This window comes from Mastomys coucha, unplaced genomic scaffold, assembly GCF_008632895.1.
Source record: "Mastomys coucha isolate ucsf_1 unplaced genomic scaffold, UCSF_Mcou_1 pScaffold15, whole genome shotgun sequence".
Classification (NCBI taxonomy): Eukaryota; Metazoa; Chordata; class Mammalia; order Rodentia; family Muridae; genus Mastomys; species Mastomys coucha.
In genome coordinates, this window is record NW_022196897.1 from 103709332 (window position 1) to 103727725 (window position 18394).

At 41.4% G+C, this 18394-nt stretch overlaps 1 protein-coding gene across 3 annotated transcripts in view; it reads left to right on the plus strand.

The window, feature by feature from the left end:
- Positions 1–18394, plus strand: part of Bub1b (BUB1 mitotic checkpoint serine/threonine kinase B) — a 60156-nt gene that overhangs the window by 12063 nt on the left and 29699 nt on the right. For all 3 annotated transcript variants that reach the window (XM_031371455.1, XM_031371456.1, XM_031371457.1), the window contains 6 exons: positions 3113–3309; positions 5675–5841; positions 8058–8272; positions 8570–8661; positions 10762–10991; positions 15633–15745. In XM_031371455.1, coding sequence (XP_031227315.1) covers positions 3113–3309; positions 5675–5841; positions 8058–8272; positions 8570–8661; positions 10762–10991; positions 15633–15745 — 1014 coding nt within the window. The remainder of the gene's footprint in view (positions 1–3112; positions 3310–5674; positions 5842–8057; positions 8273–8569; positions 8662–10761; positions 10992–15632; positions 15746–18394) is intronic.

Here is an 18394-nt window from a genome sequence, read left to right on the forward strand (position 1 = left end):
TTATTCTACACTGAGTAATTTGGCCTTTACTGGCTATGCCATATGCAAGAGCAAAGGTCACTCAGAAAGCCACATATATTAAATTGTTAAGCTTTATCTGTGTGGTGACAGAACCAAAGACTGGATCTTAAACTGGCGTTACACATGAGAAAACATCACTAATTTAGGTAAAAAACCCACAATAAATAGGTATTTCTTGAATTACTGCTGTCTAAGTTAGGGTTTTACTGCAGTGTATAACACCCTGAGCAAGGCAACTCTTAAAAAGGACAACATTTAATTGGGGCTGGCTTACAGGTTCAGAGGTTTAGTCTGGTATCATCAAGGCAGGAAGCATGACAGCGTCCAGACAGGCATGGTGCAGGCAGAGCTGAGAGTTCAACTTCTTCATCTGAAGGCTGCTAGTGGAATACTGACTTCAGGCAGCTAGGGTGAGGGTCTCAAGCCCGTGGCCATAGTGACACACCTACTCCAACAGGGCCACACCTTCTAACAGTGCCACTTTCTGGGCCAAGCATATACAAACTACCACAACTGCAAACCTAAACTATGAAGTAATAATGGTTTTTGTTAAAAATATAAATGGAAGCTGGACATAGTATCACAAGTCTGTAGTCACACTACTTTGAAATTAGAAAAAATAAGATCCTCCAGAGTTTGAGGCTAGCCTGGTCTAATAGGGAATTCCAAGCCAGCCAGAGCTATATGGCAAGACCCTATCTCCAAAAGCCACTATAAAGTAGATTAAAGATGTTAAATGGCATGTTTGGTTCAGTCCACTTTTATCAAATGGACTATTTCATTTGTTTCGGGGTTATCATATAAAATCCTGGTTAGAGACAGGGATAGTTTGTATGTAGCAATGCTTTCTGCCTTTGTGAGACTGTCTCATCAGAGAAGACAGGCTTGAAGCACTGAGTGTGAGGTAGCAAAGCCATTCAGAGAAGGCTGCATATCTTATATTGTTACAGGGAAGGTATAGGAACATATATAAAGGCCTGATTAGTGTTGCTGGAACAGATAAACGTGAGAGCAAAGTGTGACGTGTTTCATTTTAGCATTTTAAATTTAATCCTCTTAGAAAGCAACATCCTACTTTTAGCATAATTTGAACTCTAGGGGGTTACTTGTTTCCTGTGGGTTACTGTGTTTTCTACCTGCGTGAGCCACCTCCCCAGCCTGCTTCAGTTACTTTTAAATGGACGCATAATGTTACAGCTAGTTGACATTCTCTAATTTGTTTTCTGTGTTTAAACAACTTGTAATTTCACCCAGTTATAAATAATTTGTTAAGAAATCTCTTCATGCATTTTACATTTGTTCCTTAAACTCTTAGAAGGCTAGAAAGGTGGCTTGGTTGGAACGGTGCTTGCTGTATAAGCAGAAGGACCTGGGTCCTGATCCCAGTATCCGTGCTGTCATCTAGTGTGGTGAGTTCCTGGAGTTGATGGTCAACTGATCTTGCAGAATTAGTGAGCTCCAGGTTGACTGAAAGACCTTGTTTCAAAAAATATGATAGTTATGGAGGAAGACAGATCTCTGGCCTTCCGTATGCAACTATACACACTGGTGGTACACCAGTACACACACACCTCACCCAGAGAAAGGGGGAGACAGACAGACAGACAGATAGACAGACAGATACACAAAAATAATTGCAGACAGTCAGAATAACATGGAAAAATGATGCATGTTGTAATTGCTGTAGCTACTTGGGCTGTCAGGTTTGTATAGTAGCTGAATATATATATCTGTACTCATACTTTTAATTGTGATAATATAGGGTGCATTTGGGGACTTTTCCCCATTGAAGAGTTCTGACTCTCCTAGGCGAGTCTGCATTAAAACCTAGTAGTACTTGTCCTCCTGTTCTGTTCCTAGGTGTTGATTCCCCCAGGATACTCCTTCATTAACCTGCCTGCAGTGTCTGCTTCCCGCAAGACCTGGCTCTCAACAGTGTTCTGTAATGACAGTGCAGGCTTACTCTGATTTAGATGATTTTTTTTAATAGTTCAGTGGAGTGAGTGGCTGAATTGTACTGTGTCATATCAGCCATAATAATACAAATGTGTAGGCTTACTGTTTATTCTGAGTGCAAATTTGCTTATTCTAATTACTGACTTCATGTGTCATTGGATGCTCAACAAAAATTTGAGGCCAGGTCTGGTGGCTCTGTCTGTAGTACTAGCGGCTGAAAGGCAAAAGCATGAGGATTACCACATCTTCAAGGCCATCCTATTCTATGTAGCGAGTCCTAGTCAACCTGGACTGTGAGTAAGACCATGCCTCCATAAACAAACACAACTTATATACAAGAAAATACAGTGAAATAAAATTTTCTTATGGCCAAGAAATGTAGAAAGACGTCAAACATGGTACTTTTCTTTTTCTTTCTTCTTTTTTATTTATTTTTATATTTATTTATTTATTTATTTATTTATTTATTTATTTATTTTTGCTTTAAAATTCTCTACACTAGCTAGGTAGTGGTGGCATATACCTTTAATCCCAGCACTCAGTAGGTCAGAGGCAGGTGAATCTCTGAGGTCCAGGCTAGCCTGTGTCTACAGAGTAAGTTCTAGGACAGCCAGGGCTACATAGAGAAACCCTGTCTAAAAACAAAACAACAACAAAAGTTCTATGCCATACCTGATCTTCCAAAGTTTCTTAAATACAGACAGACTTGACCAAATCTTGCTTTTGCTTTTAACTCTCTCAGCCCAGAATATATTTACTATCAGACAAAAGCAAAATCAGTTAGTTTGACATTTAAGACCTGTTTCAGCATTTTCCTCTGGATTCCCCACCTTGCCCTGCCTTGGTAGACTTTGTCTCCATCTTCACTTTTGCCAGACATAAGGAGAATGCTCTTCTCTTCCCATTCTGTATCCAGGCCAAGTCACATGTCACCTCCTGTTTGAAGCCTTCTATTCCCTTGCCTACTTTTGAGTTGATCTCTTCTCTTTCTTAGGTCCTTATCCCAAGTGTATTTTATATGTGTTCATCAGCACAGCAATTGCATGTAGCTTCCGCAGTGGTTGTTTGGCACATAATAGGCATTTGATAAGTGAAAGGAAATTGGTTAACTGTTACTATTTTTAATGTATTGCAGGGACATTTGTGCAGTGAGCCTTTGGATGTGTACAGCTATTTACAAAGCCAAGGGATTGGTGTTTCCCTTGCCCAGTTCTATATTTCATGGGCTGAAGAATATGAAGCTAGAGAAAATTTCAAGAAGGCGGACATAATATTCCAGGAAGGCATTGAACGCAAGGCTGAGCCTCTGGACAGACTGCAGTCCCAGCACAGGTAGCCTGCTTCTCCAGAGCCTGTCTTAATGCTTATTTAAATAGACAAAGACTGCTTTGTTGTATTAAGTTTACTTAATTGCTATTCGATTTTTAAAGACTTTTTTGTCTTACTGTAAGATCAATTTAAGTGTGCTTACATGTTTTTACCATTCTCAAGGATGGAATGATTCCATTCCCTATACACTAATCCAATCAATTGCTGTTCTTTATAGTCAATACCTATTCTTCCCCTAACCCTCACAGACATCCACCTGCCCTTCAGTTCTATAGCTTTGATTCCCCAGGATGTCACAGAATAGCCAGTATGTAAGTAACATTTTGAGTTTAGTTCCTTAACTAATTGTGCATTTAAGAATCCTCTTATAAGTAAGGCACACACCTTGAATGCCAGCACTTGGGAGGCAGAGGCAGGTTGTTCATCTGTGAGTTTGAGACCAGCCTGGTCTACAAAACAAGTTTTGGGACAGCCAGGGCTGTTACACAGAGAAACAGTGTCTCAAAACGAAAGAAATAAAAGGAATTCCTTATATGTTCTAAATATAAGCCTTTTATAACTATATATAATTTGTAAGTCTATTTCTCCTAGATTAAGTAGTTTTTATTTTAAAAAAAAATTATAATGTTGAGAGATGGAGCCATGGCTTCCTTCATTATTCTTTTAACTATCTTACAGAATAAAAATGTTCAAATTTGAAAAGTTCTATTGTATGAATTAAGCTTTTTGTGTTGTGTCTGTCTAGTCTACTATAGTCTCTAGCACCAACATGGCGGCCTTATTCTAGAGGTTCAGAGAATCTGATGCCCTCTTCTGCCTTCCACAGGCACCAGGCACACATATGGTACACAGAAATACATGCAGGCAAAATGCCAGACACATAAAAATTAAAATAATTTTTTAACCTGATAAATCATAGTTATAATAGCTATTTTAAAATCTCATCAGTCTGGATAATCTTGATATTGGTATTTGTTACTTGTTTTTTCCTTTGAGAACTAGTCACCTTTTTTTTATATGTGTCAAGGGATTATGAATTACATACAGGGCATTTATTCTGATAGTGTGCTTGATCCTCATCTCTGGAGAGTGAATAATATTGTCTCGGTAACCGAATTCCAGATGTCTCAAATTCCTTCTTACCTTATGGCAGTGGTTGATCTATTGTCGGTTGAGCTTTAAGGCCTTTGGGATGCTGTTTGTCTCCTATATGTACTGCTTGGTTTGTGGAGACTTGGGCGAGGATTATGTCATAGCTCAGTTCTCAAAGCCTTTCTTTGTACATAGCTCAGTAGTGAGCTGAGAGAAGGGAGTTAGTTCCTAGTCTTCAGCATATGGCAGGCACCCCAATATTCTTCTAATAGTTTTGGCCCTCAGAATACCATTCCTACTCCCTTGGCCAGAAAGGTAGGGTTTCTCAAGGAGTTGAAGGTTTCCCAAATTTCAGAATTGTAAGAGAAAACAGGACACAGAGGATATGCACTCTGACCCTCTGCAGCTCACAGAGGATATGTACACTCCTATCCCTACAGCTTGCTTGCGTTTGTTAACCTTCCAGAGTCATGGCTTTCTCTCTTTATGTGTCTAGAGTTTTAAATTTAAGTGGTTGGTAAAGAGAGAGGTGGAGGTGAGTGTGATGTGCCCTACTTGGCACCTACAATCTATTCTTTGTTTTTCCGATAATTTAAAGCTGTAGCAGCAGCAGCAGCATAGAAGTTTAGTTTCACGTTTCTGCCAGCTGTGCTAAAGTAAAAATGTCATGTCGTGTGTAAACTCATTTCATTTGGGTAAGAAAAAACTGTGTTGGGGAGGGGTAGATGCGGCAGGATTCTCACAGTTGGCTGCCAGGCTGAAGGTATTTGGGTACTCACTCTTGACACAATTCTGCACGTTTTATTTTCAAACATATAATAAAAAGTTGTTGAGAAACTGTGAATTTCATCAAGTTTCTGGTCTTAGCAGGTCTTAAGATCAACCTGGTGATGATATTTAGGTCTCTTCAATTGGTCACTTGTCAATTTTTAGGAACTCTAATCAGGATATCCTTATGTCATAAGCTTGCCTCCTGATTCCTAGAGAATTAAGTTTCCTTTAAATAGTTCTACATTTTTTTCTCTAGTTTGTTCTTATTGTTAGCATTAACAAATTAGAAGAGGCGGGCAGTGGTGGTGCACACCTTTAATCCCAGCACTTGGGAGGCAGAGGCAGGTAGATTTCTGAGTTCGAGGCCAGCCTGGTCTACAGAGTGAATTCCAGGACAGCCAGGGCTATAGAGAGAAACCCCATCTCGAAAAAACAAACAAACAAATAAAAACAAATTAGAAATGTAAAGTCTGGTGAGAACTGACTGTCCTTTGTCTTGCTTTAGACAGTTCCAGGCTCGAGTGTCTCGACAAGCTCTCTTGGCCCTTGGGAATGAAGAGGAGGAGGTCTTGGGGCCTTCTGAACCACAGAGAAACACGCTAGCTGAGCTGAAGAGCAGAGGGAAGAAGATGGCCAGAGTGCCCATCAGCCGTGTTGGAGGTGCTCTGAAGGGTGGGTGAGCTTGTTAAGTATTATTCTGGAGAGCCTGTAGTCTCTTGTGGTGGCAATTGATGTAAGAAGACAGCACATAAATACACATAAATGCATGTGTGAATGCTGCCCTAGTTTCCTGAATACTAGGTAGCAAAAAGAAAAGCCAAAAGAGAGCTAATATCATAGGGTTCAGGATATGTTGTGACTGCAAATGAGGCTGATACTTGAGATGCAACAATTTCAAATGTAGTTGAAAGATGTGTAATAATATAGTATGTATCATCAGAGTAAAGCTGAAGTGTACTAATTCCTTAGAGGATTTATGTAATACCATTTTCAGCCGTTTAGCACCAGAAATGGATACTCTTTTGTACACCCAAAGGTGGTCAACAATACGGTTTACTCTTTTATTGAGTCAGGGTTTCATACAGTTCAAGTTGGCTTCAAACTTGCTGTATGTTAGAGTCTGACCTTGAACTACTGACCCTTCTGCTTCCACATCCAAGATTATTGGCAGCGCCCCACACCTGGCACAAACTTTCCCCCTCTTTTTAATTAGCAGTGACTGTTTTGAAAACCGTTCTAGGGTCACAGCAAAATTGTCCAGAAAGTACGGAGGAAAATAAGCTTTTGTTACCTGAATTTATGGCAATCAGACATGTTAACCACACTGGTTTCCCTTACCTCCTGCCTGGTATCATTTTGTTGTTGTTGTTGTTTTGAGACAAGATTTCTCTGTTTAGCCCTGGCTGTCCTGGAACTCCCTCTGTAGACAAGCCTGGCCTTGAACTCAGAAATCCGCCTGCCTCTGACTCCCAAGTGCTGGGATTAAAGGAATGCACCACCACTGCCCAGCTCCTGGTATCATTTTAGCAGCAATCAAAATATGGATTGGAGAGCCTAGAATTGGGGTGTAGGGAGTGTGTACTATCAGAGGCTATTCCATGATGACGATCACAGTAAAACTTAAAATAATTGTCTCACAATAGAAGGTACCCCTAGTAAGTGGGCTAGTTCTGTAGTTTTGGTTCTAGTACATCTCTGTTATTTCAATTAAGATAAAATAGAAAACTGAAAAAATACTTAGGTTAGTTTCTGATAAAACTAGACAGTGTGCTGGGTGTGGTGGTACATGCTGTTGATTCAGCACTCAGGAGCCAGAGGCAAAGGCAGGTGGATCCCTTGAGTTCAAGGCCAGTCTGGTCTATAGAGTAAGTTCCAGGGCATCCAGGGCAACCAGGGCTACGCAGAGAAACCCTGTCTCAAACAAACAAAAAAAAAAAACTAAAATACACCTGAAAATTAACCAACCAAAGGACATAATAACAGTAGGCAGTGTTACAGTGATGACTGAAAGAGTTGTAAGACTTTTTAAGTTATGAGCAAAGAGAGGATGTTGGTCATGTGTGGTAACTTTCATATAGTGCTTGGGAGACAGAGGCAGGCAGATCTGAGTCTGAAGCTAGCCTGAGTCCACATAGTGAGCTCAAAGCCAGCCATCACTATATCGCAAGACTCTGTCTCAAAAACAAAGACAAAAAATCTGAAGTATGGGCTGGAGAGAGGGCTCAGGAATTAGAAAATTCTCAGAGGTTAAGAGCACTTGTTATCCTTACAAAGGACCTGAGTTGTGTTCTCAGCATCCATGTCAGGCAGATCACAGCTGTATGTAATGCCAGCTACAAGAGACCCATACCTCTGACCTCCATGGCCACCTATGCTCATATGCCTGTACTCACATGCAGACACATCCTTACACATAATTAGAAATAATAAAGATAGATCTTAAGGAAAAGACTGAAGTGTTAGGACAAAGGGAAAAGTAAAGAAAATGTATAAAAATGTTACTAGCTGAATCATGAGAATTTATTACTGTTTTTTACTAAGATTTATTTATTTTTAATGATTAGTATATTTGTAGGTCTGTGTATAGGTGTGTGCATGTGAGTGCAGGTGCTCTGGGAGGGCAGAGGAGGGCTTCTAGGATTTCAGGAGTTATGAGTCACCCCGTGTGGGTGCTAGGTTCAGGCCCTCTGCAAGAGCAGTATGTGCTCTTAGCTGCTAAGCTTTCTCTTCACCTTAACTTGAGGTTTTTTTTTAAAAAAAAACTTTTAAATCTCATTTTGAAGAAGTATCCCTCTTAATTTGGAGCAGAATGTGTGTATCTTATATGGCATCTCAGTTAATAATTAAAGCTTTTACATGACGTTGTCGTTGTCACCTTTCTCTCCTAGCTCCAGGTCAGAGCAGAGGATTCCTAAATACAGTTCCTCAGCCAGTGCACAGTAATCGCAGGATCATTGTTTTTGATGAAAATGCTGATAGTGCATCTAGACCGGAGTTATCTAAGCCTGTAGCCCAGCCATGGATGGCACCCCCTGTGCCTAGGGCCAAAGAGAACGAGCTCCAGCCAGGCCCATGGAACTCAGACAGGCCTGTGGGACGTAGGGTAAGGACTCATGGTCTTTGCCAATCTAATTTAGACTTGATGGGTCTTTTGGTTCGTTCTTGTTTGAGTTGCTTGCTTTGTGTGTTTGATCTGAGTTCTCATCATGTAGCTTAGTCTAACCTTGAACTTGCTGCACAGCCCAGGCTGGCCTTCAACTCTCTATGCTCCTGCCTCAGCTTTCCTTGTGCTAACATTATACTTGTGCACCACCCTGCCTGGCTGTATTTTAACACTGCTTAAGTCCTAGAATATTTAGAGACTGTCTGCATAAATTTTAATTTTCTTCTCCATTCTTAGCCTCATGACAATCCAGCCTCTGTGACGTCTGTCCCCAGTGTGCTTCCCAGCTTTACTCCGTATGTGGAAGAGAGCGCCCAGCAGACAGTAATGTGAGTGCTTCCAGATCCCTGCAGAGGGGATCACTAAGGATGCCTGAGCGTCCCGGTGCATCTTGTGGTGGGAGTGACAGCAGATGCGCCTGTGTCTTCTTTGTATTTGTTGGCCATGCTGGTGAACTTAACAGTCAAGATTATGGTGCTCTTGCTGTAGTAGAAATAGCCACTGTGGTCCACGTGAGAAATGCTACTTTGTTCCTGACAATAATCAAGAGAGTCTTACCCCATTTTTCTCTTCTGAGTGTCTCTTTTCTCCTTCATAATCTTTGACACTGTAAAAAATTTTTTTCTCTAGATTAAATAATGTATATAAGCATTTTGCTTGCATGTATGTGCTCCACATGCATGTCTGGTGTCTGAAGTGGCCAGAAGAGAGCATTGAATTCTCTGGGATTGGATTTACAAACATTTGTGAGCTACCATGTGGGTGCTGGGAATTCAATGTGGGTCCTCTGAAGGAACAAGAGCTCTCAACAGCTGCATCAACTCTTCAGCCCCTAATATTTTTTTATAAGAAAAATTAGGCAAAATGGTAGATAAATAATCACCCCAGCTTTAATTTTTAAAGATTGTTGGTTCTAATATTAGGTTCAATTCTCTTTCAATATAAGAATTTTCTCATAGCTAATATGTGTATTTTAATTTTTTTTAAGACAAAGTTCCTGTTTAGACCATGCTAGCCTTGAACTCATAGAGATTCCTATCTCTCTGCCTCCTGAGTGCTGAGGTTAAAGGCACATAATGCAATCTACTTTTAGCTTCATAGCTAATTTATAACTCACACTATGTGATGGGCACCATAGGGATGCAAATTGGGTACAATTTTGAGCAAAAATTCTGTTAAGCATAAAACATGGGAAGCTATCAGAACCTTTATAGAATTGATAGTAAGCTTTATGTCAATTTCATTTTTAAATTTAAATGTATTTATTTGTTTTTTTGTTTTTTGTTTTTTTTTTTTGAGACAGGTTTCACTATACACAATGGCTGTCCTGGAACTCACTTTGTATATCAGGTTGACCTTGAACTCATCAAGATCCACCTGCCTCTGCCTCCTTAATTCTAGGCATGTGCCACCACTCTGGCTTCCTTTTGAAAAATTTATGTGTGTGTGTGTGTGGGGGGGGTGTGGTATATGTGTGTGTATATGGTTGTGTGTTTATGTGGTGTTGTATGTGTGTATGTGTATGGTGTATGTGTGTGTGTATGGTGTATGTGTGTGAGTGTGTGGTATGTGTGTGTGTATGGTGTGTTTATGGGGGGGTGTGTGTGTGTGTACGGTGTGTATATGGGGGGCTGTTTATGGTGTGTGTATGGTGTGTACGTATGATGTGTGTTTGGTGTGTATGTATGTGTGTGTATGGTGTGTGTGTTTGGTATATGATATGTGTGTGTGTATGGTGTATGTGTGTATGTGTGTGTATGGGGTGTGTGTGTATAGTGTGTTATGGTGTGTGCCTGTGGGTGTGTGGGTATGTATGTATGGGGTATGTGTGTGTGTGGGTGTTGTGTGTGGATGAGAATGCTGTAGTACACATGTGGAGGGCAGAGACAAACGCTGGGATTATACTCAAGTACCCCATGCCCAGTCAGGTGGGTTTTCTTAGTGATTTGTAGTTCCTCTTCATGTTCAGAGGATCATTCTTTGCTGGAATTCTCCACCCTTACTATGTTAAGCAGCTTTCAGTCACTGTCACAAATGCCTGAAACAACCAGCTCCTACACAGAGAAGGGTTATTTTGGCTCAGGTTTAAGAAGTTTTAATATGTGGTCACTTGGACTGGATGACCCTAACTTGCTTCTAATTCTCTTCAAAGCACCGTGGTCATCGGAACTCACACCTCCCACCCTAGTGTTGGGGGCCGAGCTCTGCCTTGATGTAAGCAAATGCCTTACCACTGAGCTCTACAACGCGATCACTGTGATGCTTGTGGGCTATTTTTAGCCCCATTTTAAAATCTCATGTTTATTGCTTTTGTTTGGGAAACAGATCATATGTGTCCTGCTGCTGGTGTTGTCCATTTGTTTGGGCAAAGTAAGTAAGAAGTAATGCACCTTGCCTTTGGGTGAGTGATAATTGTTTCCCTTCCTTAGGACACCGTGTAAAATTGAACCTAGTATCAACCATGTTCTCAGCACCAGAAGGCCAGGGAGAGAGGAAGGAGACCCCCTGCAGAGAGTTCAGAGTCATCAGCAGGGGTGTGAGGAGAAGAAGGAGAAGATGATGTACTGCAAGGAGAAGATTTATGCTGGAGTTGGGGAGTTCTCCTTTGAGGAGATCCGAGCCGAAGTGTTCCGGAAGAAGCTGAAAGAGCAAAGGGAAGGTATGGGAGTTGCTCTAAGAAATGACTTTGCAAGTCTGAGAGATTGCCTCCCTTACTTGTACCCACGTGTACTGATGTTTCCATGCTTGTGTAGTTCCCCCCCATCTGTATATGTGTGTGTGTGTGTGTGGTGTGTGTGCGCTGTGTGTGTATGTGTGTGTGTGTGTCTATGCTGAATTGTTATTGCTGCCTCCCATAACACACTTTTCTTGAGAAAACAGCCTGTGTTCAAGAGTAAGAGAGAGGTGGTCCGACTACAGGAGCATCCATCGCACAACAGAGGCAGGCAGCTGTGCCCGCTGTGCATCAGGCGCCCTCCTCCTAAAGTACTTTCTTGGCTACTGGCTGACACACTCAATTCAGTTGCTCTAGCAGCTTATTTGGATTAGCATATTCAATCATATCTCAGTCACTTAGAATATTTATTTCTATTATTTTTCAAGTCATTATCTCATTCTGAAATTAAGGGAAGATTTGGAAATTGAGGTGAACAGAAAGCAGCTCTTATCCTGGAGTGATGTGTTCTGGAGTTAGGAGGCAGCTGACAGATGGACTGATACACAGGAGAGGGAATGCTGGAGACTTTACAGTGTTAGAACAAGAGGGCAAAATACATTTCAAATACCATATTGAAAAATGGGCCCTCTGTGCCTGTGTGGGACAAGGACATGGTTGCAAAGCAAGGGGCCAACTGAGTGAGGCTTTATTTGTTTTGAGACAGGGTCTCATCTCACTATGTAGACCAGGCTGGTCTCAGCCTCTGAAGTGCTGGGATTAGAAGTGTGTACTACTACACAGACTGAGTACTGCCTTTTGAAATCAAGAACTGGAGAGATGGCTCAGCAGTCAAGAGCATTAGCTGCTCTTACAGAGGACTGGGTTCACACCCAGCACACATGTTCACACCCAGCATCCTCCTCTGGCCTCTGTGGCATCAAGTACACAGCCATATGCAGGCAAAACACCTGTGCACATAAAGGACAGAGTGCTGTGTAAAAGCATCACCTGCCAGTCAGGCCGATGGCCCCTAGCAAAGGCAGAAAGTAGAAGGTGGGACTTCTGAGAAGAAATAGACACTAAGCTGAAGGGTGAAGCTCAGTGATAAGTGTGTGTGTGAAGACCTGCGGTCAGTCAGTCCCTGGCACAGGAAATACCCCCAAACTCCCAAAGAGCCAAGTAACAAAGTACCTCCATAACAATATTTTTCTAAGGAAAATTTCTAGTTCATAGCTACTATATAGAAGGTGAAACATATTTTATTCACAGAAATCACAGTGGGATTTGGGTAGATAAATTCAGTTTTTGTCTCAGATTTTCAAGTCTTACATCTGCAGCTCTGGCTTTCTCCCACAGTTCATTAAAAGACCTAAAGCGTCTCATTTCTCATCACTGTCAAATCTGCCATCTCTGCTCGTTTGCCCTCCCTGGTTTTCCATCTAAAAACTTTTCATTTCTCAGTTAGTTCTAGAGTTCATCTTTTCTCAAGTCAGCTATTCTCCTTCCCTCCAGCTTTTTCCCTCTACTATTGTCATAACATGAATTCCATTGTTTTGAAGTGCTTTATTATCCCCATGGTCTTCTCAAGCCATTAGCTCATCATTCTGCTTACCCTAAGAGCAAACTTCCTGTTCTCTAAAGAAAGAAAACAACAGAAACTTTACTTCTGTTACTCTGGGCAGGGGAGGGCGTGGCGTGCATGGGGGTGGGGAGTGGGGCTGAGGGGTGGGGAGGGCGGGTGAAAGTCGTTACTGTGGAGTTGTCTCTCCCAGTGAGGTGGGTTGGAGACATCTTAGTTGTTAGGACTGCTTCTGGACTGGCAAGGGCTTTTATGCTCTGAGCTGTCTTCTTGCGCCTCTCTTATTCTCATGTGTATGTGTGTTGTAGGGGGCAGGGTTTGCATTCTCTTTTAGATACTGTTCTATTTCTGTGAAGAGACACCATGACCAAGGTATTAATAATTCTTAAAAGGAAGTGGGGCGGTGGTGTTGCACGCCTTTAATCCCAGCACTTGGGAGGCAGGGGCAGGCGGATTTCTGAGTTCGAGGCCAGCCTGGTCTACAGAGTGAGTTCCAGGACAGCCAGGGCTACACAGAGAAACCCTGTATCGAAAAAACAAACAAAAATTCTTAAAGTATTGAATTGGAGCTTGCTTATAGTGTCAGAAGTTTAGTCCATTGTCGTCATGGTGGGGAACATGGTGGCAGGCAGGCAGACATGGTGCTGGAGGAGGAGCTGGGTGTTCTACATCTGGATCTGCAACAGGAAGAAAGAAACTCTGGGCCTGGCTTGGTCTTTCGAAACCCCAAAGTTCACCCCTAATAATATTCTTCCTCAAGGCCATACCTACTTTAACAAAGCTCCTAATCCTTAAGTAGTGCCACTCCCTGATGACTAAACATTCAAATATATGAGCTTATCAGTGCCATTCTTATTCAGACCAGCAGGAGAGAGTGTGTGTGTGTGTGTGTGTGTGTGTGTGTGTGTGTGTGTGTGTGTGTTTTGTGTTTTGTGGGTTGTCCTGATGCTGTTTGTAATTCTGATGTTAATTCTGCTTCCTCAAGAGGGGCTTCTCTCCCACCCCCAAGCAGTGGATCACTACTCAGGTGATCTCATGTGAACCTTTTCCCCATTTTATCTGGTCAAATAAAGGCTAGAGCCTGTGATTGGACAGTGGAGAAGAAAGTTGGAAGGAGAGAAGGAAGGGGAGGGGAGGACAGAAGAGGGAAAGGAGAAAGAAGATGGAGCAGGGTGAAACTGCAAGTAGCAAAGGGTCATGGCTGGGGAATGAGTTTGTATAGCGCTAGATGTGCCCAGTCTAGGCTTATAGCTTCTAAATGTAGTAATTAGATTTCCCCCCTTAGTTATTATTAGCAGTTGGGTTGGAAATTACTGTTACATATGTGTATGTGTATTCATATGCGTTCACATTTGTGTGATGCTGGGAGTTTCTCTCCATCACTCCCGAGCTCATCTCTAGGACTCGTGTAGCTAGCCGGTTTGCTCTGGGGAATCCCCATCTAAAGCTGCAGCTGTCATGTTTGGATGGCAAGCACACTCTCACTGAGCCATCTTCCCAACCCCAGACTTCCCTGGTCTTCTCATTGACAGTGTTCTCATAGGTATTCTGTCTGTTCATGGTCGTCAGAGGCCCTTTAGCCACATCCAGTGCATGTTTCTCCACAATACCACATGACTACCTCTCCAACCTCACCTTTTACTGCTTTCCTTCTAAGAAGCTACAAGCAAGTTGGTTTTCTTCTGGATTCTTCAATACAGTAGTCTTCCTGTATCGACAGACTTCCCCAAGATCTTTATATGACTGATCCCTCATCATTGCGGGATCATCATTTATCATTGCATTTTATCAAAAAGATCAGTGCTTTTTAGTAAATATGAGCTGCGTATCTTCTTTTTTTTAAAAAAGATTTATTTTATTTATTTTATGTGTATGAGTACACTGTAGCTGTACAGATGGCTATGAGCCATCATGTGTGTGGCTGCTGGGAATTGAACTTAGGACCTCTGCCTGCCCCGTTCCCTCCGGTGTAATTCACTGTAGTTGTCTTCAGAAGAGGGCGTCAGATCTCATTGCAGATGGTTGTGAGCCACCATGTGGTTGCTGGGATCCGAACTCAGGACCTTCGGAAGAGCAGTCAGTGCTCTTACCTGCTGAGCCATCTCGCCAGCCCATCTCTCTTTTTTTTTTAATTTATTTACTATGTATATGAGTGCCCTATCTACATGTACACGTGCATGCCAGAAGAGGGCATCAGACCCCATTACAGATGGTTGTGAGCCACTATGTGGTTGCTGGGAATTGAATCAGAGCCTCTGGAAGAGTGGCAGTGCTCAGAGTCTCTTTCCAGCCCCGCCCCCACCCCACATGCATATCCTCATTCCCTAAGCATCTCCATCCGTACCCTCCTCGTTTGGTACTGCTGCTGTTTGACATTTTTGCTGTACTAAGTATTGAGCTTCAGGCTTGCACTGAAAATCAAGTGATCTACCACTGGGATTTAGTGCCCCCCTCTCCCACAAGTTTGGTGGGTTTTTTTTTGTTTGTTTTGGGGGTGTTTTGCTTGTTTATTTCTTTGAGAAGTATACTCCTGTAACTTAGTCTGGCCTTGAACTTACTGTGTATCTAAGGATGGCATTGACTTTTGAATCTTCCTGTCTCTATCTCCCAAGTACTGAGCTTACAGGCATGCATCACTGTGCCTAGCTCTTGCAGACCGAAGATTTCATGCTAGGCAAGCAAGCTACCAACTAAGCTACATTCCATGCCCTGTTTTATAGATACTTTTGGTGTTTTTGAAAAGTCTTGCTTGTAGCCCAAGCTAGCTTAGAACGCTAAATGATTCTCTTATTACTTTGTGTGTTTCTGACATATTTGAATATAAGCTTCATATGGCCAAGGATTTTGTATCATTGGAAACTATTTTCCATTGTACTTGTGCATTGTAGGTAATCCTTTCTAGACTAGATACATAAAAGAGTAGAGAAGCAGACCTCAAATTGAGGGCCTCTCCTTTCCTCCTTTTCATTAGTATTGACATGTATGCTGAGGGTATGAGCCTCAGAGGCAGTTTTGACAGGATGAACCTTGAAAAGAAATGCCTCAGCTAGTTTCACTGTTTCCAGCCGAACTGTTGACCAGTGCAAAGAAGAGGGAGGAAATGCGGAAGCAGATTGAAGAGATGGAGAGGAAGCTGAAAGCAATCCAGACTGTTCAGCAGGAAAGAGCTGGTAACCAGGTACATTTTCATTGTATTTTTTTTTAACTGTTTTTTTTTTAATGCCGAAAACTCAAATATGCCAGGCAAGAGTTCTATCTTTGATGTACATACCCAATCTAAAAAAAATTTTTGGTAGTTTCTTAGTTATTACTAGCAGGAAAGTAAATTTTTATTTTTATTTTTATTTTTATTTTTGGTTTTTTGAGACAGGGTTTCTCTGTGTATCCCTGGCTGTCCTGGAACTCACTCTGTAGATCAGGCTGGCCTTTAACTCAGAAATTCGCCTGCCTCTGCCTCCCAGGTGCTGGGATTAAAGGCATGCACCACTACTGCCCAGCGCAGGAAAGTAATTTAACAAGTAACTTTAAATGGGATTTATGGACTGTGAAATAAGTGATGTAATTCATTGACTTCTCGATTACATTTTTGTTGTTAATGCTGATACTAACTTTCTATTTTAGTCATGGTCCATTAAAATGGGGTTAATTTTTAAAATTCAATATATACTTACCACTGCTCAGTTGAGTGCAGCAGTACCAGTATGATTAAGAACCTAAATTATTGGCAGCACTGTAACCACAGGCTTTCCTAACTATGTCCAAGTTCCCAAAATAATGACTCTGTGACTGGATTATTTATGAATGAATGCCTAGGCCAAAAGCTTTGGCTCATTCCTAGTAGCTCATAACTCAGTTATCCATTTTAAACTAGTCTTAAGTCCTGCCATGGTTACTTACCTCTCCTTGGATTCATGCATCTGTCTCCTCAGAGTTTGGGGCAAATCTCTTCTTGTGCTTGACTCTATTCCAGAATTCCCTCTCCCGACTGGAACTCCCATCTCCTTTTTCCTGCCTCAGCTCATTGGCCAGTCAGCTGTTTATGGACAGGCAATGCTTCCATGCACTACACAAGAGATTCTCTCTACATTTCCCCCCTTTAATCCAATAAAAGGCTCTTTCTCTTTTAATAATAAACTATAAACAGTAATAACAATTATGAAAACTATCAGGTAAGATCACATTCACAATTTCCAGGCCATATGTATTTGGCAGCCTTGGAGAAAGTATTCTATTATCTATTGGTGATAATAGATGATTTCAGAGTTCTGTACCCAAACTGTTTTCTACCATAACTTGTATTACTAACCTAAAAACATCCTGGACCTGAAAACATCTTAAATCCTAACAACTTGAGTTTAATTGTGAGACTATAACTAGTCTTTAACCCCATCAGAGACTTGAGGGGGTGATAAATATTACCTGAGTGTGTAGGAAAGACAGGAAGCTGTCTGTCTGAACAATTCCCCAAATTGTCTCTGTAACATTGGAGCACCCATCTTGAGCCTTCTGGCCCAGAATATCTGACAGACTTCTGTGAAGCAGGAATTACAAAGGGCTGCTTACCTTCTCTTGGCAAAGCTCGACAGTTTACTTCTCTGTGTCACATTTGTCCAGCCTGGTCTGCATGCTGTCAGCAGTTGAAGCAAGGGACAGTCGTGCATGGCTAGCTTGCCACCTTTGAAATAAATTCTGTGAGGAGGTTCTTTAGTGCTCAGCATAAGGCTGTACTTCAATGACCCTCATGTCACCAAAGGACTTTACCTCCATCGTAGCTAAGCTAAGAGTTGACAGTTCTGCTGCACCAAGGAATGAATTGTAGGCTCAATTTTTGGATACAGACTTCCTGCTATGGTCAAAGCTATTTGACTTGAGTGATTGTCTTCATTCTCAGCCCACAAGGAACAGGTTACATTCATTTAAGAAATGGTGTGTGTATTAATATGGTTTATCCATGAAGTCATTCACCAACTGTTTCAATGATCAGTGGTTCTGCTTGGAGGGTGGCACAGACATTAGGTGAGGATAAGAATCTGATTCATTGACTGATGATTTTGAAAAGCATTCATCTTAGAAAATCTATAAAGTCCTCTTCTTCAAAATTGATATAATAATTAAAATATCAAGCAAAGCATTCAGTTTCACTCTTTGTTGTTCTCTTATAAGCCACCTCCCAAACTAATTGTCTATGTTTCTTTTGGCTGTATAATTTTGAAATATGTAAGCTGTTCTGAAAACATAGTATAGTGTAAAAACATCATATAAACAATCCTACTAATAGAGAGGCTGAGATAGGAGAAGCCTGATTTCAAGACCATTATGTGGTACACAGCAAGACACTGTCACATACAAACAAGCAGAAAGTGTATATGGATTGTACAATATTGGACCTATTTCTCCAGTTACCAAATTAGAGAGACTGTTGGATGACAGCCAAAAAATTTCTAATTCATCATATTTTTGAGTTTCAATTGATTAGGATATGTTGGTAATATTAACTTTCATGTTAAGAGATATGAAGGAAAAGTAATTGTTACTTCCTGTTATTTTTGTTGTTAGAGGTGGAATTATGTTTCTGTGGGTTTGTTGAAAGATTATGTTCTTACTTCTTTTAGGGTGTAGTTTTGCTCCTTATGTTGGTGTTTTCCATCTATTATCCTTTGTAGTGCTGGATTTGTGGAAAGATATGTGTAAATTTGGTTTTGTTATGGAATTTCTTGTTTTCTCCATCTATGGTAATTGAGAGTTTTGCTGGGTATAGGACCCTGGGCTGGCATTTGTGTTCTCTTAGGGTCTGTATGACATCTGCCCAGGATCTTCTAGCTTTCAT